Genomic DNA, 26,480 nt, shown 5'->3' on the forward strand with positions numbered 1-26,480 from the left:
TTCATCCCAGTAACAACAGAAAGGTAAAGCCATAGCTCTTTTGGTTCACAATAGGATGACTGTTTTTCAAAAATAATCAAAAATGGCCAGCAGGACACACTCAATATTTCCTTTAAGGTTGGTTTTTGGATCCTCCCCTGGCATGGTATTTTAGATACTGTCGGATCAATCATCTGTTCCCTACATTTTGCACTTACCCCACCTACAATGGAAATATCTTTTAAGACTTAGTTCACACAGACGTTTTACCCAGCGTTTAACCTAAGGCTTTAAAAGCCCATGTTTGAAATTCCCATGCATTCCAATAGACTAATCAGCACCAGGGCCTTTCCTTGAGGCACATTTTTGAACATTATAGATAACGCTCCTTGCAACATTTTAAAACTGAAAACGCAGGGTTAGCCCGGGAAAACACGTCCATTAATTTCAATGGGGCGGGGGGAGTTTTGCTGCGTTTATAAGTGCTTGAAATGTAAAGGCGGTAAAAACTCGGTATATGCGTTTTCCAACAATCAGTTTTTAGGCAAGCTTTAAAACGCTAGTAAAAGTGCATAAAAGCACATATAAATGCGGTAGGAATGTTTACATGCGTTTTTGAAACCGTCCGTGTAGACCCAGCCTAAAGAGGATTTTCCGAAAGGTTCTAGATGTTTTACAATATGCTCTTGCTCTAGTTATTACTCTAGTCTTATTACTGAATACACCTTGCCACCTAGTGGCTTCTTACTAATAATGTATGTACGTTACTTTATATGGTATATCGGCACGTTCTGGGCAGATGCATGAACTAGTCATGCAAACCATGATTTAACCAGAATTAAGTGGTTTGTCTTATTAAATGTATATACAAATGTTTGCTGCTGTTCTCTGTCCTACCTTGTCTCTACTTGCCATTTTCCACAGCAATTCTGGGGAAGGAGAATTCAACAAAACCCTGCCCAACACCTTCCTACCCACACAGCGCTATTCTGTGACTATGGTCAGATAGAAACACTAGTTTACCTTGTCTAGATACCTTGTCAACTACTCAGTCACCCTCATAGCTCAGCTGCTTCCTAAAGAACCAGTGTTTGAACATTTTATGGCTGACAGCAGCAGTTGGTATTGAACCTCTTACTGTCCCTGTTTAAACTCAATGGGTGGCCACGGGTGGGATGCTTATTTAGTATTTTATCGATAGACATGTTCAGGGGTGTGAGGTAACCACACCACAACCTCACCACCAGTCTGAACATTGCCTCTGCACTCTCCAACCTGAAGACCTAAGCCATCTTGTGAAAAGATAGAAGTATTGCAGAGAAAACTCTGGATTAAATGTGAATATTGCAGACTGTCGTTTGAATTTTGGGGTTTTATTAGTTTATGTCAGGTTAAGGGCTCATCCTGCAATGTGTTTTATGCCCAAAGATTGTTTCACAGGAGCCACTCTCCTAGTATGATATGCATAGCTAGACTGTCGGTTTTACAGCTTTGTATCTTCCTTATTGCAGATCCTTTAATCTTTCATTCGGAAACTAGTGCCTATGAGCAAACCAATGCCTTAGCTTAGTGGGTACACCTTAACAGCATTTTAAATTGTCTGATTGCTTGAATTCAGTTACATTGTAAGGGATGTTACTTTTGAATGTTAAGATGGCACTCTCAGTTTGTAAGAGCTTTTATCCATATCTGATATCATGTCTAATTATTTGTAATCTTTATTTTGTTAGGCCAATATCAGCTCTGAACTACTCTGTTTTCTGTGATGGGTATTTTACAGTTTAGCAGACGGAACTGCACTATGTATCTGATATCTATTTTAGTGTAAGATTATTGCTTATCTGTCTCTCTACTTTATGTAGTGTACAACTTTGTTTCTGTTGGCAAAATCACTAAGGAGGGTACAGCAGGAAGGCGAAACACAGTGTCTAAATGTATTTTATTTTTATAGTAAGTAGTAAATCATAATTTTATTTTAAAAAATCTGCAAAAATGCTGCTAATATTTATAATAAAACATAATGTCTAATACTGCCTAATGAATAAAACTGATTTATGGGTACTTGGAAATCGCCACTGACACGCTGTGATAGGAATGGATCTTGTTCTAAATTCTTATCGCAGAAGACCTTACAACATGTTTACTAGTTTGATGTGTCAGATTTCTAGAATATGCTGATTGAAACACTCTCAACAACTAGTTTAGTAGTATCTAACCTTTTCTAGTAACAGTAATCTGCCCTCTAACAATGGCTTTTTATACATGAATTTTATTAATTTGTAACTTTGTGGTGTTTATGCAACCTAATCTCTAACAGCTTGTAGTAAGATGCTGTTTCTAATACAGCTGTGTACTGCATTCCTATTTAGCCATGCTCACTTCCATTTTTGCCATATTATCTTCTTCCCCAGGCTATGGTCCCTGAACTAATCCCCATTCTAATCTTTATACATCATCTCTCACACACACTTTGCTCATGTCCAGTTTCTAAAAAGCACTCCTAATTGATAAATTAAAGGCTTGATTAGCACTTTTGCAGTGCGTTAAACCAATGGTTGTCTTCTCCACTTATTAACTTGTTTGGAATGGAAGCCAATAATTTGAATAAGAAGCTACCATAATGCACCAAAAAACTGCATGCACTATTTTTAGTATTACATTGCAAAGACAACACACAGTAGTGTGTTACCATACCATACCATACCATACAAACAGCACCACAGAACAATAACCCGGCAATGTGTTGAACCCAGAGAGAGCATACTACACTAAAAGAGTCAGCAGACACTTCCATTTTTGTCAGGTGTGGCCTCACATTGTTTAAAAAAAACTAAAAACTCCATACTCTAAAAAAAGGGACAAGTCCTGACTTGCCTACCCAATCCTCCATGCTCTAAACCAGGGGTGCTCAACCTACGGCCTGCAAGCCACTCTCCTGATTCCCTCTCTGCTCATTGTCATGTGGGGGATGGGGTGTTCGCATTTCCTATGTTCTTCTATGAGATCGTGCTGCCAGCAGAGAGAGCTGCATGAGTTTGCATATTGGGGACCCCCTGGGAGCTACTCTCATGGCAATGAACATTAAGGTACTGCTAATTGTCTGTGCGCTGTGGTGCCCCTTAAAGTTTACAAACTTCAAGGCTGCATTCAGGTTGGCGGTAAGGTTGCAATGCGGTTACCCCTTCCTCGTGCCATTGAACCCTGGCTCTGGGGAGACACTAAGTACTGCTCACTGCCGCTTGCAGTCAAATCTGCAGACGCTGCGGTGCAAGGGACTCCTTGCCTGTTTCACATAACTGGCCCCTTACCTTCTGTCAACTCAAATTTCTCTGGATCAGAGGGATGTTGGCAACTGGAAATGTGGGAGCCAGTAGGAAACTCCTTATGCCCTCCCTTCCCCATTAAATGGTATACCCATCATATCATGTCTGCCCTGTCACACATCCCCTTACTCCCCTATCCCCTTACTCTCTATGAATCCTAATTACGCTGTAGGAAATGTAACTGCAAGTGCAGGACTCTAGTGACTAACTCCCCAAAAATTTCACCATTATGGTGCCATCACAAGATACGAAAAATATACCTGTCATACGTGCTACCCTGTCACACATAGCTGGCCACTTACCTTCTGTGAACCCCAATTTCTCTTTACCAGTAGAGGAAGGGAAATTTAGGATAAGTGGGGGATTCTTGTGGCTACCTCCCCCCCTACACAAACTAAAATTGTATCACTCTTACCATACCATGTGCCCTGTCACATGTAAATGTCCGCCTTTGTTCTTTGAATCCCAATTTCTCCTGAAAGGGGAGCTGTAGGTATAATAAAATGTTAACTAGAATAAAAATATATAACTAGAATAAAACTTTTCTAGTTTTAAACTTTAATGTTTGTTTGCATTGTGATCTGCAAGTTTTATCCCAATGTTAACAGCGGCCCTCGGATGAAAAAATGTTGGGCCCCCCTGCTCCAAGGGACAGGTCCTAGCTTAGCTACAAAAATTTCCATGAGATTTACAAAAGGACGGGCCCTTAACTTGGCTACCACCCCTAGAAGGGGTGTTCTATAAAGAAACAGGAAGAGTTGTTCAGCTGAAAAACATGCACTCTTATTTTTTTCTGAAACAAAGTCTGTACATTTGTACCTGGTGCAAATACATGCGGTTATACTTCGATGTTTCTGTGCACAGATTTCATTTTGAATCTGACAGCTGCTCTACAATTCATTCTGATTTTTTAGCTTTGCACACATTTACTATTTCGTTGTTTAAAAAAAGAGACACACAGTGCTATAAATATACCTTTATTTTATGTGAAAACCACTAGTGCGGTGTAAAAAAAAAGCCATCCAATAGCTGCATACTACAATTTCTTACCAAAATAATTGCAAAATTTATATAAAATAGCCTAGCATCGGCATGTCATTAGTGTCGTAAGGGAGCAATAAAATGTAAACAATATACATAGTTGCATTTAAGATGTATGTATACTAATACATAAAAGCCTAAATGTATTTAGCAATAATAAATTCCAATTTTTTTTTTTTTGTGGCAAACATATAATGAAATAACTAACTGCTCATATTAATATCTGTGAATCTAACTGAATTTTTTGTACATCCTATCAAAATTCAATACTGGTTTTAAGATTAACAGCCACATTTTATATATTTGTAGACACAACACAATAAAATCTTCATAGCTGCAGCATGTAACTGGTAGAAGTGATAAGCAACTGCATCTGTCACTGATCATTTTATTAGCCTGATTAGTGAGGACAGGTCAGAAGTATCTGCTTAAGTGTGGGCTAGAGCACCAGCACCTTGTCCGAAACCAAAACCTTTTGGACCAAAGTTCTTTGCGTAGCATCCTGAGAAGAAAAAAAAATTCATACCTATTACTATGGAAACACACATATAATATAGAAGATATGTCATGTTGCCTGAAACTCAAAGTCTGTTATCTGGGACAAATTCCTTTGTGATTCTAGACAAGAAGACAGAATCTGTAACCTGGTACTGTTTGTTGCCTTGATAAAGGGGACCATGGCATCCCGAAGCACAGTGTGGGTATGAAATGAAAGATTCCTAATGAGTGTACATGTTATAGTTGCTTGTTTAACTAGTCAAATGGACACTAACATCAATTTAGTGAATCTAGTTTACGGATTAAAGATTCATGCACAAGGAAATGTGTTTTTCCAAACATTTTTACATCTTTATCTCTTTTTAGCATATAATAGGCTAATTGAACATTCTGTATTGAGGTCTTCTAAATTATAGTTTACTGGAATCAGTGTTAACAATATTGTCTACCCAAAATTTTAATTTTCCTTTTTTAACAAATATCAACAAAGGGTATTACAATATTTTGCAGTGGCAATAAAAATGCTACAAACCTTTGCAGAATATCTCGCCATCCTTATCTGCCAGTGTAGTAGATTCCAAACCTTTCCCACATTTAGCACAACGGAAGCAAGCCTTGTGCCAAGACTAAAGGACACAGAAACAATATATGATATATTTTAAAAAAAACTCTACGTCATCTAATTATATTATTAATTTTTACACATTTAATTAAACAATAAATAGTTTAGGTACATATAAATAAATCGTGAATAACAACTCATGCAAGCATGGCAGTGCTATACATGTGACAAGTTGTTCAATATAGTTTGCCTTTTTTATTGCTTCCCTTTCATGACATTTTTATAGAACACTACATATGCCTTCTGTTTTTTCCTGTTGATGAGACTGATTTACAATATGCACCATTTTGTAGTCATACCCACTTTTATCTATATGTGCCCAATCAGCAATGCTTTCCGCCCAAATCATAACCCAAAAAAATACACCGGAACATAGAGCCCTGGTAACTCTGTATTCCATCTGTAATTAACATTTTATAGAAATCCATCTTACTTACATTTCCTCCACCAATCACCTTTTCGGCAGCATACACAGACTTTGAGCAGCGAGGACAAATATCAGCACCTCCAACTTTCTGGGCAAATTTGGAAGCATTTGGGTTGTTTGTAGGCTGGTGACTTGACGCGCTGTGTGGAATAGTCAAATCAAAAAAGATGCATATTTAATATAATTAAAAAAACTGCTTCAAATGACTATGTTATCATTTTTGATTTTCTCAATATTTAGCTTGCAATTAAAAACATACACTAGAATGTTTTTGGAGAGGGTTATATTCATACCATAACTTTAAGCTCTGTAACAACCTGGTTCTATAAATATTACGTTTGGAAGACGATAAACCTGTACTTCATAGCATCCTTTCAACTTCCATTCCACCCCCCCTCTCCCTTATCATATCCTAGATGGCACAAATGCCATGTATATAATTGTAGGCAAGAGTTGTAACAACTAGTTGTAAAGCTAAGTGCTTTATCAAAGAAAAATCTAGGGACCTCCTAATAAAATGTACCAGTGCATCATATCAATGTGACTACAGTTCTGCGTTTGCCCCTTGTTATAGGAACAAATAATGGTCAGTCTCTTTGACATCCCCTTGTATAGAGCAGTTAAAATGCATCACCTGATGTCTGCTGAAACCAGTGAGGCTTGGATGTTTTCTGGTAGTCATCAATGTACCCAATAAGTTACAGAAGCTGAAACCAAAAAGTATGTATCTGTATCAGTATAAGTAAATAAAGAAATAAACTTACTCTTCATGCTTGATTCCCAGGCTTTCACCTCGGTCCATACTTAGAGTTCCTGCTCCCTGTCCAAATCCATATCCTTTAGGTCCATATTTCTTCCCATAGCATGACTTGCAGTAGATCTCGTTCCCATGAATAGCAACAGTGGTACTATCAAGATTCTTCTTGCATACCACTGTAGAAAAAATGGAATAAAAAAACTGTACAATTAAAAAACCAAATGTAATTTAAAAAATGAGTTTATTATAACACTGATAAAGTCAGGCTTAATCAAACATGAAGTACAACTTGCATTGATACCAAGGAATGTGTGATAACTCCCAGAATCCAAAGAGATCACATTTTACTCAGGTGACATCAATAAAATGCGAAAAGTTTGATTGGTGGTATGGAATACTAAACGTTTAACAGAATCACCGCCTTGTCCATTGCCTTACTAAATAGGTTTGGTTGTGTCATATATTTGCATGAACAATTTCCTGCCTGGTAGGCAATTGGTGCAAATTTACTTTACGTTCAATCTAAAAAAAAAATGAATTTTGGCAAGACCTCATAACAAAAGCCAAGGTGGATGCATGTGCAGACTTTGGTCAGTTTCACTTTAAGAGATCTATCTAGATCTCTAGATTATCTAGATTTTGAGGATAGTTTTTGATCCATACATTTATACAAATAAATATGAATGCACTTTGCTACGTAATCAAAAGAGACCTGCAATAGCTACAAATACTCTTTGCTTTTAGCAAAGTTTTTAGGTTAGCCATTAGAAGTAGATTTTAATTGCACTAAGTCTTATCCTTCCTGCTTAGACCTGCTAAAATAGCTGTGAATGTCAGCAGTAAATATGAATGCCCCTTGTGCATGTATATCATTTATATAAAGAATGTTTTAAAAATATTTACATCAAGCTTACTTTTTACATTACGTTTTTTTTTAAAAATCAGTACAGTAATAAACTTTATGCCCTTTAGGCTTCAAAAACAAAGGCTTTTCTTAAAGCCCAACAAACCCAAAACAATTAGGGTTGATATAATGTAAATCAGCAAAATACCTGACAAGATACCTGTTTCATTCGCTAAATGTGCTTGACACTGCATTTTCCCCTCATCTCTAAGTAGGAAAAAAAAATAAATGCCAGACTACATTTATTAGCATCTCTGCATTACTGTAGAAATCTTGAGCCTGATTTAATAAAGCTCTCCAAGGCTGGAGAGGGTATACTTTCATCAGTGAAGCTGGGTGATCCAGAAAACCTGGAATGGATTTCCTAAAAAGCCATTTACTATTTGTGAGGAAATGTTTTTAATTCAGGATCAGATCCATTCCAGGTTTGCTGCGTCACCCAGGTTCACTAATGAGTGTGTATCTTCTCCAGAGTCTGAGAATTTTAATAAATAAGGCTCCATGTGTTTACATGGGTAGACAGGACTTGTAGTCACAGGACATGGTGAGCAATATTGTAATACCTCAATTTGTTAACAGGATACTAAAAGGCACCACAATTTGAATTGAAAAGTTCAGTTCTAGAGGTATTTCTTATAATTTACATTTAATAAGTCCAGGTGTTTACATCCATACAATTAAGGCACAATAATTCCACCACTCATCTACACTACATCTGGTTTTCTGTGATATGTACTGTATTGTGGAAGGGTCTGCTCAACAAAGTGCATGTAAACAATATCAAGTGCTCCTTCCCTATTAAAATTATTAATCTCTCTAGCACATAGCATCTTAGTAAGTGTGTATTTTTAGGTTTAGATACAAACATTTAAAATATTACAGCTTGCCAGTCCATAAATGTGGTGGCTGAAAATGTGTCTTTTTTCTGCCCCTTTCTCTTTATTTTCACTTGGTGATCCTTGGAATAAAAAACAACTTTCCTTTTTCTAGTCTGGATGTGCTCTATCATTACTGTGTATGATTAGAATGGTCCACGGTCTTCAATACAGTGCTACAAACATACCGGTATCTTCCTTTCTTCATATATATTGCGGATTACATATGGATAAATTAGTAATTTATAGTCAATAGCTTGGGTTAAAGATGTCACTGTTTTATAAATTTAGTTCAAAGGGAGGACACTGAATTTCTTGAAGCTTTAAAAGGTATTTTCTGTTATTGATAAAAATGTTTTTAGCAAATTGCAAAGATACCTAAAGAAACTGCAATACCTATTTTATATTGAAAATTTTTATATTAGGAAAAACATTACACTGTGGCACACATTACAACAATTATATGAAGCTCCACCAAGTGACAATTTTATATGGGAAAATAATATAACATGGGAGTCAGCTAAAAACACACTGGGCCTGATTTATTAAAGCTCTCCAAGGCTGGAGAAGATACACTTTAATTAGTGAAGCTGAATGATCCATCAAACCTGGAATGGGTGTCATTAGCTATTTGTTAGCAAATGTTTTCAATTCTGGACCAGATCCATTCCAGTTTTTTTAGATCACCCAGATTTTTTGATGAAAGTGTATCCTCTCCAGTTATGGAGAGCTTTAAAAAACTGGGCCCTATGTGGTTAAAAAGAATTACAAATCATTTGGCAGGTAAGATAGATCACATTTGTTTTTCAACATTGTTTTTGCGTAACGTTCAACTTTGATAAGCATCTCCATTCAAGTCTCTCAGATAGCTGCAAATCGTATTCCGAAAACATTTGACTGATCCAGAAATAAAAAACCTCAGCTCTTGCATCTGTCTGCATTCCAGTTTATTGTGCCTCAATGACAGCTAGATTGCAAAGTTTTGTGCAGGGGGCTGACATTGCATAAGTTTGTTTAGTTCAAAGACAGTGCAAACTGTCATATGCAAACGGTAGGTTTAAATGTTTTATTCCTTTTTGTAACTTTAATGTCTCGAAATAAAAAGGTATTTGAGATTGTTTCTATACACGCCCAGAAGGAGGAAGGACAGGAACATGTCCTACACCCTACAGAAAAACACTGCTTCTAAAACCAGTTTCTTTCTATCTCTAATGACCAGGCATGTTTCCACTTCCTGTAGATGACAAAAGCCAGATTATGCAGTCATGTTGTTTCAAGTTTAGCACCGTGTACTGCACTAATATGTCACTGGTGTATTAAATGTTATCTAAACATTTGTTTCAACTGAGAATGCAATGTAGTGATGCTGTTTCTCGTCCCTTAATATAACTGAGGGACAGCAAGAATGGTTCGATCCCTGACTGGCTATTACTATAAAAATGTTACAAGTCTACATAAATCTTCACCTTTTGAATTCAGTTTCAGTTTAACATTAAACAATTATACCTGAATATATCTAAATATAACTGAAACAATGTAGGAGGAGTTGGGTCCTGTGTCATTTATTTCCATCTTGACTCTCACTTTTGTTTCTCAATATAACCGCTATTCAGTATAACCCAGAGAGAGGAATCTTTATCATAGCAATGCATACAACAAACATCTGACAAAGGTTCTGACACTTCATCACAAAAGAATAATCTAATTTCCATATTTTTCTGGTGTAGCAATTAGTCGATGAGCACCTTTAAGCCTAACACCTACCAGATATAAAGGACACAGGTAAATCTAACTGATGAGCTTCTACCATAATTAGCAGGTATGCAATGCCATCAATCATGGCACATACTTACCTGTTTCCAAGAACCCAACAGTAATGAAAGGTCCAGGATCCTGTCAGCACCACTTCCTAGGAAGCTGCCATCTTTCATGCTGACTTTTGTCTTTTTCAGATTGCCTGCTTTAAATTTATTTTTTAAATTCAAGCAGAATTAAAGCTGAAATCAGAATTTCCACTTGGGATTATGTATGGTAAAAACCTAAATTATACGGATCTGTCTGGGTTTTACTTTTAAAACTTCTAAACCCACTTTACTGTCAAAAAAAGTTTCTGACCCCTCCCCCTGTGCACTCTCTTGCCACAGCAATGAAGAGGAGGCTGCAAAGGCTCAAATAAGATTGACAGTCAAAAAGGAAAAAAAGCACTAAATTTCAATCAGAGTAATCAGAGTGGTTTAGAACCACTCACTGTCCTGATTGGTCACAAGTTTTAATGCTTTTTTTCTCTTTTTCCTGTCATTTGATGATACTTCTCACTCTTCAGCATCACCACTGTCTGTTTATGTCAGATGGGAGAAAGGGGGTGTCAGCTAACCCCTCAGCAGGGAGCCTTCATATCTAACTGCAAGATGTTTGAATGGGATTACCAGGCACCACAGAAGGGGATGACAATGCAGATGAGGGTGACAAATGGATTAGGTTGACATCCACAGATGAGGGTAACAATGCGTATTAGGGTGACAGCACAGATTGGGGTGTCAAAAGACTCCACAGATGGGGGTGAAAAAACTAATTTGGCAATTTAAACGTATGGTTCTGCATAGGGAGCCCGATACATCCCTTCTATTGTGTGATACTTCCCCCGCCTCCTAGATAGTAAGCTCCTCGGGACAGGGTTGTCCTCTATTGTCATCTGTCTCAACACTTAAATACCCAAACATCTGGACACTCTCTTCTTTTCAAATAAAAAAAAAAAAAGTATCAAGCTGATTTGGAGTTGAAACATGATGTGTCTATTACAAAGCAGTACATTATATATAATATAGACCTTTGTATTGGCAGTGGGGAAAGTAAAAAGAATCTGAGATGCATCTAGATAGCAGCAGCAAAAGGAAGGAGGTCCTGATTTCCCAATATAGATAGATCTATATAATGTATTCTTATTCCACTACTCTATGTGTTTCTTTTTGCTAAGTATTCTAAACATATATTGAACACTAATATTGTGGTAAAAATATTAAACTTAGTAAACATACCTAAGTGACTAGCATTACTGTCTCAGTTTTAGAGGGCTCTAGGACATATTGCAGTTGTCGTGGAATACAGAAAGAGAGGGATCACTTCTTCTTAGTTTTAACTACTTTAAAATACAGTGAGACATCAGACAGGTATCACAACATTAAAAGTTTAACTGGGAAAGTGGGAGATTGCCATTAACATCTATAACATGACTAAACCATAGTGATTTTTATTGGTGAATGTTTGAAGCAAAGTGCAGAAAATAAACATTTTTTGGAGCAAGGTAAAGCCCTGGCCTCTCAACAACCCTTTTATTCATTAATTTTGTAGTATATTGCGCTGCAGGGTTTGGATCAGTATGGATACAGACCCTTTTTTTTTTTAAATAACATGAAAGTCGATTTTTCTTCTAAAAATAAGGTTGTAATGTATGCAGATTAGGGTGGGTAATGCAGCCACAGTCCCAGGGGTTGTACACTGAACAATTATGGTTTTTTTTATTCATGTAAATGGGCTAACTAGTCCCCAACAGTGTCATAAAAAAAGACATGTATACACACTTTTTCTATCATTTTTTTTCTACCATTGAGGTGGCACCAGAGAATCGCAGTGCTGGTTACATGTGTTCACAAATTTAAATAGGGCCTTTATGTTTCCTGCGTTCCTTCCCTTTCCTTTAATTTGCATTCTATTCTTAAACTATTGAACAGGAATTCTAATTAGGACAAGCCCCACAGCTGGAAAAAAGATAAGTTATGTTTTGAGAGTGGGCTGACTCACTGCACAAGAAGCAGGATTTGTGGAAGCTTCCACCCTCGCACTGGACTTCCTCTGCAAAGTAGACCGTCTTCTGGCAAACTGAACATATCTTTCCACCACCCCAATTCGGCATTGTCCTGTAATATTGAAATGCATAGAAAGGATTGGAAATTGCACAGATTGTACCTCTTGTCTGAATGCATCATTGTAAATAAAAAAGGTAAATACACATTAACAAAACCACAATCAATTTATTCTCAAACAACCTTGTGTTTAAAAACTTGGGAAAAGAGAGTGATTGGAACAGCTCACCACAATCAGATCCAATATTTGTTCACCTACTACATATTATTAGAATGTTTTTAACTTTTTTTTTTTTTTTTTTTTTTACACATTAACCAAAATAATTGTATGCAGAGCTGCTTTCAGACCAAGTAAACCCAATTAGCTAGGCCACCAGGCCAGTTTAGGACAGGCTTGCCAAAGGATCCTTCAGTAAGCCACAAACTCACATTTGTAGTCACTTGTGGGGACACTACTTGATTTTGAGAAGCACATGAAAGTCAGCAAAAAGTAGACATCATCTTCTCTGCACCACTCCATGTTCCCAGTTCCAGACTTCAGTCTCATATAGGGGGGAAACATAATGAGGATTAATGATGGGTGGGGGTGTTGTGCATTGCTGACTCGCACTTTGGAATTTGAGGGATTCTGATAAGAGGGATTGAAATTGAGTTTTTAGTTTAGTGTTGCTGATGGTCCAAAAATATAAGGTGTTTATAAAGGGCGGGGGGGGCTACAAATAAATAAATATAAGTGAAATTGGTAGAGGCTGCACAAAAAAACCCATCATCTATGTGGCCGGGAAACTGTATTATTCCTTTGTCAGAAATTATACCACTGAACAATGCTTACAGACACAATCTTAAGTTTTGATTTTTTTAGGCACTGTCACCATCTGGCTGGTATTTCCCTTTTGTTACTCACAAGCTGTTTGTATTCCTTTGAAAATACAAAGGGGGAAGTAAACATTTAGTATCACTGTACATCATATACATAGTCACAGATTAGTAAAATAGCCATAAAATCATTTATGTTTAAATTATTTATGGGGAAACAGAGAACATAAATTTGATCCTTCTGGTTCCTTCTAAAAAGTGATTTTATCAACAATGATAAAGTGGCAGTTTCTGTTTGTGACTAATCTAGAATACCATGGCCCAAATAAGTCAGTGCACACATAGGTGGTGTATGTTAAACTGCAGCACACACTGTTTTTATCTCTTAGATGCCTGGATTCTGTTTCTGCCTATCTTGATGTGTGTGGTGTGTGTGTGCGTGTGTGTGTAAACAAAATTACATAAGGAGAGTTACAGCTTTCCTATTATGTAAGCAGGCCTAGATACAGAGGTTTGATATGTTTAAAGGCTGGGGACCATATTTATTAATTTTTAGAAATTTTCCTCCTCTAAAGATAGTTTCACAAAACTAACTTTTACACTTTCATAGACTTTAAAAAATTATAAGAGCTCAAAAGATCCCCTGTACCCATTCAAAGGGAAGGAGTGGAACGTAAATTGCATCTCCCATTACCATTTGGTAGTTTAGGACCTTTTAAGATGAGTTCATTTTTCTGATAGAGCAATTCCAGTCAACAAGTTAGAGATGAGGAATGTAATACAGAACTTTACAACTGTGTTAAACACACAAAATTCACTCCATTTAAAGTAAAATGTTAAATCTGTGGCTGTTGTACAATTCACAGCATTTGTAATAAAAAAAAAAAAATTTCAGTATTTATTTTTCCGTCCAGCAGTAGGTGTGTCTGGGAATGGCCTAAATCAACAGATTATCATCAAATGGTTGCTTTCGTCCACACTTGGACTCACTTCCTTTGCTCTTAGCCAGCCTGTGATGCACTTACATCAACATTGTCTGAAAGGAACAATGTTGTTCCTCCTTGGATACAGTATGATAAGGGAGTGTCTGCTTAAGACTATACATGTGTTGCTGGAATGATCACTGGGTGAATAAAAAGGAAAAGAGCCTTAAAAGGAAAATAAATCAAGCCATTACTCTACGTACACAATAAATTCACTTTTTGTAGTTTTTTTTTTTTTTTTGGGGGGGGAGTGTAGATACACATTCACTGCAGTATAGAAAAATATCAGTCTCTGGGCTATGTTGTGTGGATCTGTGTAGATGAACTAGATATACAGAAAAACAATTCCATGTGCATATTAGGTATCTACACGGAGATCAGCTTTAACAGTAGAGCAACAGCCCAGAAGTCCAGACCTTTGTCAGTTTTAGGGACACTGTAAGAAATGATATTCCTCCAAAACAAAGAAAGGAATTCCAGTTCCTACTTTTGCATCTGTATTAAAATACTGTTTTCTAAACAGTATAAATCTGAGGGTGCAACTTTTATCTCAAGAAACCCCCAATGCTTTAAATATTTACCAAGAAAGCATTGTCATTAGTGAATTCACCTAATGAAAAAGAGGTATGCTCTAAACCAATCAATAGTACAGCGCTGCGTAATATGTTGGCGCTATATAAATCCTGTTTATAAATAATAATAATAATAATAATAATAATAATAATAGTACATCTTTTGTTTGGGAACCTATGCGTTAACACATAAAAAAATAAGTGTTTTGTGTAGAAGCACAATGGACCAAACAATAGTTTCTATAGTTTATCATAGTGTGCAGGTGCTCATTATATGATAAAGAAAAGTGTAATCTGATAAATATAGCAAAATGAATAAAATTAGGATTTTATTTACCATATGAATATTATGAAAGATGGTTGGACCTATTTTCCAATCAAATTTATATGTCCAACGTACAGTGACCATGCAATTGGTAGTGACTAATTTAAAATCCAAGATGATAAAGCTGCAGGAAGCCTGAACACACTAGTACAAGAAACAAAGACAACCATATGAAAGAACATCTGGTTTAAATCTGCCACTGTACCATCTCCTTACTGGAGGCAAGATAATTTAGTTGACGTAACCAAAAATGACATTGCAACGGGTGTTGTGTTAGCAGTATACAAGTTATGGTCAGCTATGCAATCAATGTCTCCATCCTCATGCTCAGACGTCTTGTTCTATGAGCATACACCTTAAAAGGAAATGCATATGCCAAAAATGTGAAGTCATACCCTTGTACAAACATTCCTGCATATATGGGGTTATTAAATCTGGAAATTGCAGGGAGCAATGATGAATGGAAAATGTTAGATCCATCTTTGAGTAACTGATTTATAGCTAAATTTACCACTATTGTGGTCGGTTGCTCTGAGCTAAAACGACCTGAAAGTGCTTGTAAATTACATTTTTGCACATGCATTGTCTACAACATAAAAACACAGGGAAGTTTATTTTTTTTTCAATATACATTTTGTAAACCTTTATCTCAGACAGTGATGAATCAAAACCTGTGCCCCTTTCATCCATAAGTGGCACTTTGATCTGTGTTCTAGGACACCCATTATTTTCTAATCCTTATTTACTAGGCAGTCAATTATTTTGCTATGTATTTCTAGTTAGTTGTAATTGTTCATGGGTATTAAAATCATAAACAACACTTGACCTAGCCAAATTTTAATGAACAGCTGTTGATCAGACTTGTTGTCTGGCTTACAGGGACCATTATTAGTTCCAAACAAAGCAATTCAACAGCAAGTCCTTGATATAAACTTCCTAAAGGAGAGAAGAGTTTGGAGCACAAAACATTGGATGTAGAATCATATGTATAGCATACTCGTACTGTTCACCTAAAAGTCTTTTTTATTAAGATAATTTGATGTTCAAACAATCAAGTGTCAGCCACATCAGGCTAGAAGTATTTATTCCTGGCTTTCTCAATCCCCACATGGAGCACACCGGACTCAAGAAATAACCCTGGTCTTCCATATGGAATTATATAAATAACCAAGGGTCAATAAGATGTTTTGTTCAGGGAATGGTTGACTTTTCTCTAGCTGGTGAGATTATTCTACCAGAAGGATCTTGTCAGCAGGGATGAAACATCTGGATGTGTACATGTATGCATCATCAGCTCTGTTGTAGACTGGTGAGCAGCACAGCATCATTGGAGGGGTGTTGGGTGGTAGGATGGAGCAGACAGTAGCAGACGTGCACACCACACCCCTTCTGTCTGCGGGCTGCAGACTTAGTAAAAACTTCCATAAAAGGTAGATTAAACTGAAGAGCATTCCTGTCGTTTATTGTAATGGGGGCCGGGCGTTGGCTGACACAATGGCTGCATTATTACATGGCTGTACAATGCTAATAAGAAATTAAAGTATATCATAATCATAGCACAGCAGCTTTCTCGTATTAAAGTAAATGTTAACAAGTAATTGTACCGCCCCAGCCTTAGGCTGACATTTGTGCTGCTCTCACAGCCATCACATTGGGCTAAATTCTAATGGAAAGTGCAAACAGAATGCAGTATGATGATTGCCATGCACATACCTGCTCCAAGATGGTCTTTGTGGCCGACAAGTATTCTCTTCTTTAGTAGCTGTGTCTGACGTGAGGCTGCTCTTCCCCCTTTAAATGAGAAGCACAGGATACTGGGTGTGACCGCACAGGAGAAAAATGTAATGTGTAAACCTAAAAGAAGGAGGGTTAGTGTGCTGAGAGAGGGCGGGAAATGTGAGGGGAAGGCACAGCATAGGTGCAATAAGGGACATTTATAGAATAAAAGTGACTAGTTTACTCAGTAATTTATCTTTTCAATGTGTTTCAAAAACCCTCTTTGTAATATATTTATTTCCACAGTGTGGTAGACATTTTTTATTATATTATTATTATTAATAAACAGTATTTTTTATAGCACCAACATACTAGGAAGCGCTGTACATTAAAAAGGAGTTGCAAATGACAGACCAATACAGTGACAAGAGGAACATAGGACCCTGCACAGAAGAGCTTACAATCTAAGCTCCTGAGATGAGAAAAGTGACATGTTTTTAGCATGATTTACGCACATGAAGCTCACACTCCTGCCACACCCATTAGTAAAACAGAGCATGAAGAATTATTCTGCAAAACATAATCGATTAAATCCTTAAGTGTTTTTTTCCACTTCTACGTTTTCTAAATACTGGCTTTTTAATGTCACAAAAAGAGTTTAGAGCGTGAATGGGTTTTAGTTCAGTATAACACTTTTGGTGTTAAAACTGGAACTTTAGTCAAAAATGTAAAATCTGTAGACAGACACTTTTCTTGACAAAATTTCAAAATCTTCTTTAATAATATGCCAGCTGGCCTGTCAGCAATTTTTGTCTGTCTGTACATTGAGCTGTGTTAGGAAATTACTCCGGAAAGGAGTAACTCTCTGTTGCATGGGCAAAGAGTTACCTTCATTTTGGAGCAAAGTGTGTGGGTATTGCAGTGCTAGAGGGGTTTGAAGTGCAAGGCAAATGATAAAATCTTACCCCATGCACAGAAGTAATTCGTGCTGTGCCCTGCTACACAGAGTTGGTGTTTTGCTGCTCATCTTTACATTCAATGTCAACAGGTGACACTGACCAATGAGGGGGTCATGCAAATTTAAAAGGTGGGCTACCTTTTAGGGAAAAAGAACCAGAAAATGCTAGATAATAGACATTGCAGGACTTTTGTGTTCACATGTAAAGTGTGTAACTCAGGCAGCAAGAGTTTGTTACACACTTTACATGAGGACACAGCATCATCAATTGGTGCATAACAATAATTCACAAAAGATAATTATCAGATTAAATTAATGCTTTAACCTCTGAAAAGGGGATACGATATATAGAGCTACACATGGGTATATGTATTCACATTTTTTTTTTTCAGTGATTGAAGTGATGGTCCACATTTTTTGCCTTAGGTTTATATTTGAGTCAGATATAACTGTATCCTCTGGTAATTAGTACATCAGTTTATATTCAAGTATATACAGTAATTCATATATAAAAAAATCAAATCAAATCATTTACTACTGATCAGAACTGATTGATTTGATGAAAACTCTGTTTTAAAGTTGCCAGAGTTGCCATAAAGTAATCCACACTGAGTTGCCAGGAAAGTAATTATCCCTGGTGGAGTACAAAGAGATACTTAGCTGCACTGATAGCACATGCTGTAAACTAGTCCTTCCTTGTAGTTAACATCTGTTAGCCCACACAGATTAAACCTCAAGTCAGTCAGCTGGCACATAAATTAGCTTTATGAGCTTGAAAATCTTCACAATGACTGATCTGGATTGGTGGTAGCCTCTGTGGGTCAGTAACAGTCAGTGATTCTGGCTCTGCCGTGGATGTATGTGGCCACTGGGCAATTTAAGTGATAAAAAAAATGGGCAGGACATTGAATGATGTTTTTAAAGGTTGGCGATGGACCTTGCCAAGGTCTCAGCAGTCTTACATTGCCCTGACCCTCCAAATTAAAATCATTGGAATGTTTTCTGTGTTTCACCAATTTGCACTGTAGGTTTAGTAAGAACTTCTGTACCACAATGTTTCCCCTCACCAATCTCTCCCCAAAGTGGGCAAACTTGACTCATCCAGCTCTTCCTTTTCTTTAAGGTCTGCCTGCTGTGTACCAAAATAGTCTTTGAGCTCTTCGCTTGCTAAAACGTTCTCAATGCTCTCTGCATCTAAGAAGCATTAAACCCTTATTGCTTTGAATTTTGTTGGTGAACTACCCAGATACTTAGGCTTTATGGTAGTAGAGCTTTCAAGTAGAATGACCTATCTCACCTTCAGAAACTCCCCACTGTCCAGGATTGGGCTTACATATTCTTTTGGCATGTATTGAGTCTTCATAGGATCCTAAAAAGTATTATTTTCAATAGGGGCCCCAATTTATTTCACATTTATTTTCTTCCCTATGTTACTTCATCTTCCTCTTCTTAGCTTTCTGTCCAAAGAATAATGGTCATGCAGAATAACCATTCTCTGCAAAAAGTGGTCCCATTCTTCTACTACAGTCTAAGTGGGGGGTGCGGAACCCACATTTTTCTCCTAATTTCTAGCCCTCAAAAACAGTTTTTCTACTTTCTACCTTCTCTTTTCCAATTTTCACCAGAATCTACCTCTCTAGGACTCTGAGTTGCAGAAAATATTTATGATCAACATTACTCACAGAATCACTTGGTTGGAACCTAAGTTGAGAGGAATTTACCAAATCATCAAAGATTATTAGGGTTACATACAGAGTTGCTTTGTCATGGTCCTTTGGAACTTCTTTTCATGTCCATTTTTTTGAATCCTGTAGTCACTTCCGCTCCTTCCACCGCCCCGCTTTCATTAATCCTGGTCCATGGTGAACTTGATCATCAAATTAGTGATATCCTCCTAAAATTATTTCCAGTAACCAAGTTCACCAGGGTGATCCTGGGGGTTTGCACAGCCCTGGAGAAGGATTGTCTCCTGTGACCACAGTTAACCCTTCTTCATTTGACTCAAAATTGACCAAATGCCTGTATAAAAAACTGTACCCAGCAATGGCTGCACTGTCCATGAGAGTGTTATAGCTTGTATAACTACTGATGGGTGCATTTCTCAGATACATTTCTGTGCTTATCTTAGCTCTATTTAAAATTCTGATTGAATATTGCCTGGACCAACTTCAGCTTGACCTCTAACAAGCTTTCTCTACCTATTCCATACCTCATCTGGCTTGCTACTTTTCTCTGTTTAACCTTGGCTTTACCTTTTGACGCTACTGCCCTTCTTGAGACCTATCAGGATAATAAACAAGAGGGGTTGCTAGGTATTCTAAAAGATTTCAGCACATTTACAGACACACTTCTTTAAACTTTCGACTGGGTGGGGAAACACTTAATTACTTATTTACATTTAATTGTTTTACATTACATTTTTTTCTGTAATAATAACTTGTACTTTTCTCTTTTCTTTTAATAAAACAACTAGCTGATTACCCGGTGTTGCCCAGGTATTTATTTATTGCAATCTTATATTATACAGGAAAAGGAATCAAATAAAACTATAGTGTTAAATCAAAGATGTAGTAGCTCTTTCTCTCATTTCCTGTACTTGGGTGTCACCCTGTTGTACTGTCTCTGAAGCTCTAGATGCAGTAGCTCTTTCTTTCATTTCCTGTAGTTGGGCCTCATGCTTTTCTACTGTCTCTGAAGCTCTAAATGTAGTAGCTCTCTCAGGCAGCCTGGCAGGTCTTCTATTCATTTCCTTGGGATTTACCTTTGATTGCGCTCAGCCAATTGCCTTACGTTTTCTCGAAGGCATTATTACAGGCAAGAAATTTGTAGAAGAGTCCTAAAAAAGTATGTAAGAAAAAAGGCACACTGTGCTGAGCAATACATGCACACATACATGCAAATATACCTCTGACATATACCACAGCGCTATTCAAAGATCATATGTCTAGCAAGTTTGGTTTAAATGTCTAGATGCATTTTCAAGTGATGGCGGGACATAGCAAGTTTGGTTGAAATGTCTCAATGCATTTCCTAGTGATCACATACACAAATTTATATATATAACACATAAATACATCCAAATATAGCTCTGACATAGCACAGCGCTGTACAAAGATCAGCGGTGCACTCACATGAGTCTGAGTGATATGTCTAGCGAGTTTAGTTGACATGTGTTGATGCATTTCCGAGTGATGGTGGAACATAGCAAGGTTGAAATGTCCCCATGCATTTCCTACTGATGACATACACACATACATCCAAATATAGCTCTGACATATAGCACAGTGCTGTACAAAGATGACTGGTGCACTCACGAGTCTCAGTCAGATGTATGGCAAGTTTTGTTGAAATGTCTCCATGCGTTTTCGAGTGATGGTGGAACATACATACATACACACATACATTCAGTTTAACAATACATACAAATATAGCTCTGACATATAGCCCAGCGCTGTACAAAGATCAGCCGTGCACTCACATGAGTCTCAGTCATATGTCCAGCAAGTTTGGCTGAAATGTCTCCATGCGTTTCCCAGTGATGACATAGACACACACATACATACATACATACATACAAATACAGCTCTGTCATATATCACAGCTCTGTACAAAGATGTCTGGTGCACTCACATGAGTCTCAGTCATATTGTCACACTTACCTCTTCCCCCACTAAAGCACAGGCATCACTCTCCTGCACATGCAGGCAGTTCTGATGCTGGGCGTGCCTCTGTTTCAAGTGGCTCAAACTCCCAGGTTCTGTGAGCTAGTTCCTGTTCACCTGTTGCTTAATCCATGTTTCCTGTGTCCAGCTCCTGCGTTTACCCCTCGTTGTCCAGTCTGTTGGTTCCCAGCCAACTTCCCTGTGCTGTTCCAGTGTTCCTGTCTGTCTGTGGATATCCCTGCATCACCGGTACCTCCTGTTGCTTCTAGTGTCTTCTGTGTTCCCTGTGCCCGCAGTGGCCCCTGTGTCATTGCTGTCTGTCTCCTGGATCCCTAGCTGTTGACCCTTGGCATGTGACCTGACCTCTGTTGCTTGCTGCCTGCCTCGACCCTGGCTTCCCTTGATTATCCTTCTGCATTGTGATTTGGTATAGTGCTTTGCCCACCTTGGTCTGCCCAAGGACCGCAACCTGGCAGTAACCAGTGGAGCAACATCCTCACCATCAGAGGCTCTGGAGAAAATCTGGTTACTGCTTGGATCCTTCTCAGGGCTCACACCACTTCCATGCAAGCCATAGCGTCCCCTAGTGGTCCTGTCCCTCTGTGCGTGATACATATGTCTAGCATGTTTGGTTGAAATGTGTCAATGCGTTTCCTAGTCATGGTGGAACATAGCAGTTTGGTTGAAATGTCTCCATGTGTTTCATCCAAATATAGCTCTGACATATAGCACAGCGCTGTACAAAGATGACAGGTGCACTCACATGAGTCTCAGTCATTTGTATGGCAAGTTTGGTTGAAATGTCTCCATGCTTTTTCGAGTGATAGTGGAACATATATACATACATACACATACATACATACAATTTTATATATATAGATATTTAAAAATTGTTGCAGAATTATTGGATGTTCCAATTAGAAAGTAGGGAATCCTAATGTGGAACTCTGTAACATTCTTGTCTGGGCATGGCAGTGATACAGACATTCTTAAAAGTCAGAATCGCAGCAGTGGTTGGTGTGAATGAAGCATGCTTCCATTTAAAAGGGTTTAATAACACCTACTTTTCAGCAGTTCACAAAACACATACTAGAATCGATTACTTTTTTTCAAACATCCTCATGTCTAGGGTGACCGCTCAGACGAACATAGGTCAAAACACCTGGTCAGACCAAGAACTCATAAACATGGTAGCGCATAGTGAAACAAAATACATCAGGAAATGCCACTGACGCCCTAATGATTTTCTAACGAAACATGTTTCCTCTAAAGTAGCATTACAAAGTGAATTGGATAAGTATTTTCCAGAGAATACACTCTTAGTCACACAAATCTCCATGCAATGGGAGGCCCATAAATCAGTGAGTCAGGGGCCACTAAGCTCAAATAAGATAAATTGTTAAAACACATGCAACTCTCTAATGAGCTTGGGAAAATTGAAAAACCCTTGTACATTGAACCCTTGATGATGGTTACTATGCCAGGTGGTGTATATTCAGAACCAACTTAAACAACTGGAATTAGATACAGTAAAAAACAACCTGCGATATTTTAGACAAAAATTTAATGATAAGGGAAATCAGATTTGGCACAGAAAGTAAGGGGCTGGACTTCAAAATCTAACCAACTAGTGCTTTGAGACAAATCGGGGGGACCCATTATGACCCAGAGGCCACTGCTAATATTTTCAGTGAGTACTATTCGGACTACAGTGCACAGCGTGCAAGGGGCTGACACGTCCTCTCTTACCCCTCATATTAGTATCTTATTCACTGCTCTCTTCCTACCTTAGCACACTACCATTACAAAAGGCCCCAGGCCTGGATAGCTTCTTGTATAGTTAATATAATACATTTACACCTACACTTTTACCACACATGACTGCGCTTTTTAATAGCTTCCTAGAGGGGCCCCCTCTTCTGAGTTCCATGCTATATTCTGATATCTTGCTGTTCCCCAAACCAAGTAAAGACCACCTAAGCTTTGCTAGCTACCGCCCAATGGCATTGCTTAATTCGGATCCTAAAATTTTTACTAAAATTCTAGCTACCAGTTTAAGCACACATCTACCTATGATTTTATCAAAAGATTAAGTCGTGTTCATAGCTACATAGTTACATAGTAGGTTCAGTTGAAAAAAGACATAAGTCCTTCAAGTTCAACCACTAGGGAAATAAACATACCCCAGATGTAAAACACTAAAAGACATAGTTGGTCCAGAGAAAGGCAAAAAAAACCTGGTACAATTTGCTTCAACAGGGTAAAAAATCCTTCCTGATTCCATGAGCTAATTGGATGTTCCCTGGATCAACAGTCACTGTTATCTTTACTTTAAATCCTTAATACCCAGTTATATTTTGTGCTTTTAGAAAAGCACTCAGCTTTTTCTTAAAGCAATCTATAGTGGTTGCTGAAACTACTTCCTGAGTGGTTGCTGAAACTACCGATTCCACATTTTCACAGACCTTAAAGTTAAGAATCCCTTCCTTATCCGCAGCTTAAACTTATTTTCCTCCAGATGCAAAGGGTGCTCTCTTGTTCTTTGTAATGATCTCAGCAAATAATTGGGAAGAGAGTTCTTCATATGGATTATTTATATATTTACACAGGGTGATCATATCCCCCTTTAAACGTCTCTTCTCAAAGGGGAATAGATTCAGTTCAGCTAATATCTCCTCATAGCTAGCTCCATAGCTAGCTCCTCCATTCCTTTTATTAGTTTAGTTACCCTTCTCTGCACTCTCTCCAATTCCACAATGTCCTTTTTGTGAACTGGTGCCCAAAACTGGACGCATATTCCAGATGTGGTCTGACCAATGCTTTGTACAGGGGCAGGATTATGTCTCCATCTCTGCAGTCTATTCTTCTTTTAATACAAGAAAGAATTTTACTAGCTTTTGAATTGCAGCTTGGCATTGCACGCTGTTATTAAGTCTATGATCTACTAGAACCCCTAGATCCTTTTCCATTTCTGACTCCCCCAAATGTATTCCCCCTAGAATAGACGCTTGAACTCTGAATTTCCAGGCACTGGATGTGTAGATAGGGTTGCCACCTTTTCAACAAAACTACTGGCAAGTGTTTGTTTTTCTTTAAGAGATGTAGTTTTTAGTTCTAGTTTTATTACCGCACTATGGAAGTCTACATTGTGTCTACAGCTGTGGTACTGAGTTTAAAAATGCAGCAAAAGGTTTTATTCAGCTAAATTGGCCTATGAAAATCATTCTATAGATATTTGTAGATCAGACACTACCTTCAGATGCTAGCTAAAAACTGGTCTCTCCTCTCACTTTATTTGAAAGTATCTGTGTGGAAGGACAAAGGGGCTTGATATCTGGAATATATCAGTCTTTACATGCCAAGTTGAATGTCCCCCCTGGCCAAACACTCTTACAAACTGAGATGCTAATGTATCCTAGGCAGAGAACTTCCTTACCTTACCTTGGATGTCCTGCATGTAATATACCCAGCGACCAGCAACCTGTACTGGAGATGTGGATCTGAGGTGGGTACCTTACATCACATTTTCAGGTCTTGCCCTCTCATCATTCCGTACTGGAATGTAGTTAATGATATGCTTAAGGAGATTCTATCCCCTTCTCTTTAGACCTATTATCTACTCATACTACATATCATTGAACTTTAAAAACATAGGAAATGTTTAGTAGCTAACATTCTTACGGTGGCGAGATGCCTCATTGGAAGTCATCTAGCTCCTGGACTTGATCTGCTTTAAAATGGTGTACCACGGATGTAGGGAATCAATCAAAGATGTTTCAACGTGTTTCGCAGCTGTAAATCAACTTCATAGGGAAACAAATACATGCAAGAAGGTAAGTACTAAATAGAATGCAAACAATAAAGTTACAGGTCCACATAGGACCAAGAGATATGTGCCTGTGCCTGTGTCTGTACCACCCATCTTACATTCCACGGCAGACAGCAGAGTGCTGCCCCTTTACCCCAGAGAACCAGAATATTCCGCAGAAGCACTCTATCTGCTGGCAGAAGTGCAAACACAAAACTGAGCTGCCTCTCCTCCAGCACTCCCTCTGGTGGTGGGTTCTTTTACCTGCGGGTCATGTGATTTCCATCTGCCTCATGGCCTCCCCTAATAAAGGAAGTGACTGGCAACAGGAAGTTGCCTGAACAAGGGGTTCCCTAAGGCTCTGTTTCTGGATTAGCTATTCCTGTGTACTGACTCTGGCTTTGTCTCTTGACTACTCCTGCTTGCCACCTGTCCTGACCTCTGGCTTGTTTGACCATGCTTCTGTCTCACGTTCCAGCACCCTGCCTGATTCCTTTCTGTCAGCAGTCACCTGCCTTTGCATGCAAGGGGGCCAAAACCTGGCAGTTGCCTGCAGCGTCTGAGCACCTCTACGCCCATCATTGCAAAAATCAAGGGGTCTGGGCTAACCAGCAAACCAGGCAAGGGCAATTGTTGGGTTTGGGATGGGCAGCAAAGGAACCAGCAGCAATTGTTGGGTCTGGATTAGCCATAAAAGGAGGCAAATGGATGGTCAGGCTTCATTTGCACCTAGCTTCCCTGCTTGCTATCTAGACCCCCGACTTGCACCTGGCTCCCTTGCTGGCTAACCAAACCCTCCACCTGTTTCTATTTATGGCTAGACCAAGACCCCTCAGTTCCACCTGGCTGTCTTGCTTGTTAGCCCAGATTCAACACTTGCACCTGGCTCCCTTCCTTGTTGGCTAGGTAAAAATGGAAGGTCTTAACTAAACCAGCAAGGGAGACGGGTGCTGTAAGTGTCGGCTTTGGGTTAAACTGCAAAGAAGCCAGGTGCAAAGGTGAGCCGGGCTATTAGGTCCTGTAAGTGCGGTGAACAATTGCAACCAGTCAAATTTTATCTGAAATCAGTCAGCTATGAACAGAGACATAGCACTGGTTGCTACTGGCTACAGCATTCAGGAATAAACCTGGGGTACTGAATAGGGCCGCATATAGAGGAGAGAGCCTTTGGTCACCATCAGATTTTGATGGCTAATCTAACTAATAAAGACTAATGTTTCTGTTAACATACAATGGCTGTTCTAGGATGACTCCTCTGCGCCCAGCAATCATACTGTGCAACAGGTTATGGGCCCAGTCACCGGAAAAAGCCTAGGCAGAACAGAGCCCCGAACGGGAGAAAGTGTGGCTGACG

The 26,480-nt window shown here is 38.4% G+C and overlaps 1 protein-coding gene across 1 annotated transcript; it reads right to left on the reverse strand.

Annotated features, from left to right (window-relative positions):
- Window positions 1-4,263: 4,263 nt before the first annotated feature.
- CSRP1 (cysteine and glycine rich protein 1) lies at window positions 4,264-16,836 on the reverse strand. Its single transcript, XM_072424424.1, has 6 exons — window positions 16,696-16,836; window positions 12,225-12,340; window positions 6,655-6,823; window positions 5,901-6,030; window positions 5,374-5,467; window positions 4,264-4,845 (listed from the first exon to the last, which is right to left on the reverse strand). Exons 2-6 carry the CDS (start codon window positions 12,334-12,336, stop codon window positions 4,772-4,774), a joined length of 579 nt encoding a protein of 192 aa, XP_072280525.1. The 5' UTR covers window positions 12,337-12,340; window positions 16,696-16,836; the 3' UTR covers window positions 4,264-4,771.
- Window positions 16,837-26,480: the final 9,644 nt, after the last annotated feature.

This window comes from Pyxicephalus adspersus, chromosome 1, assembly GCF_032062135.1.
Source record: "Pyxicephalus adspersus chromosome 1, UCB_Pads_2.0, whole genome shotgun sequence".
Lineage (NCBI taxonomy): Eukaryota > Metazoa > Chordata > Amphibia > Anura > Pyxicephalidae > Pyxicephalus > Pyxicephalus adspersus.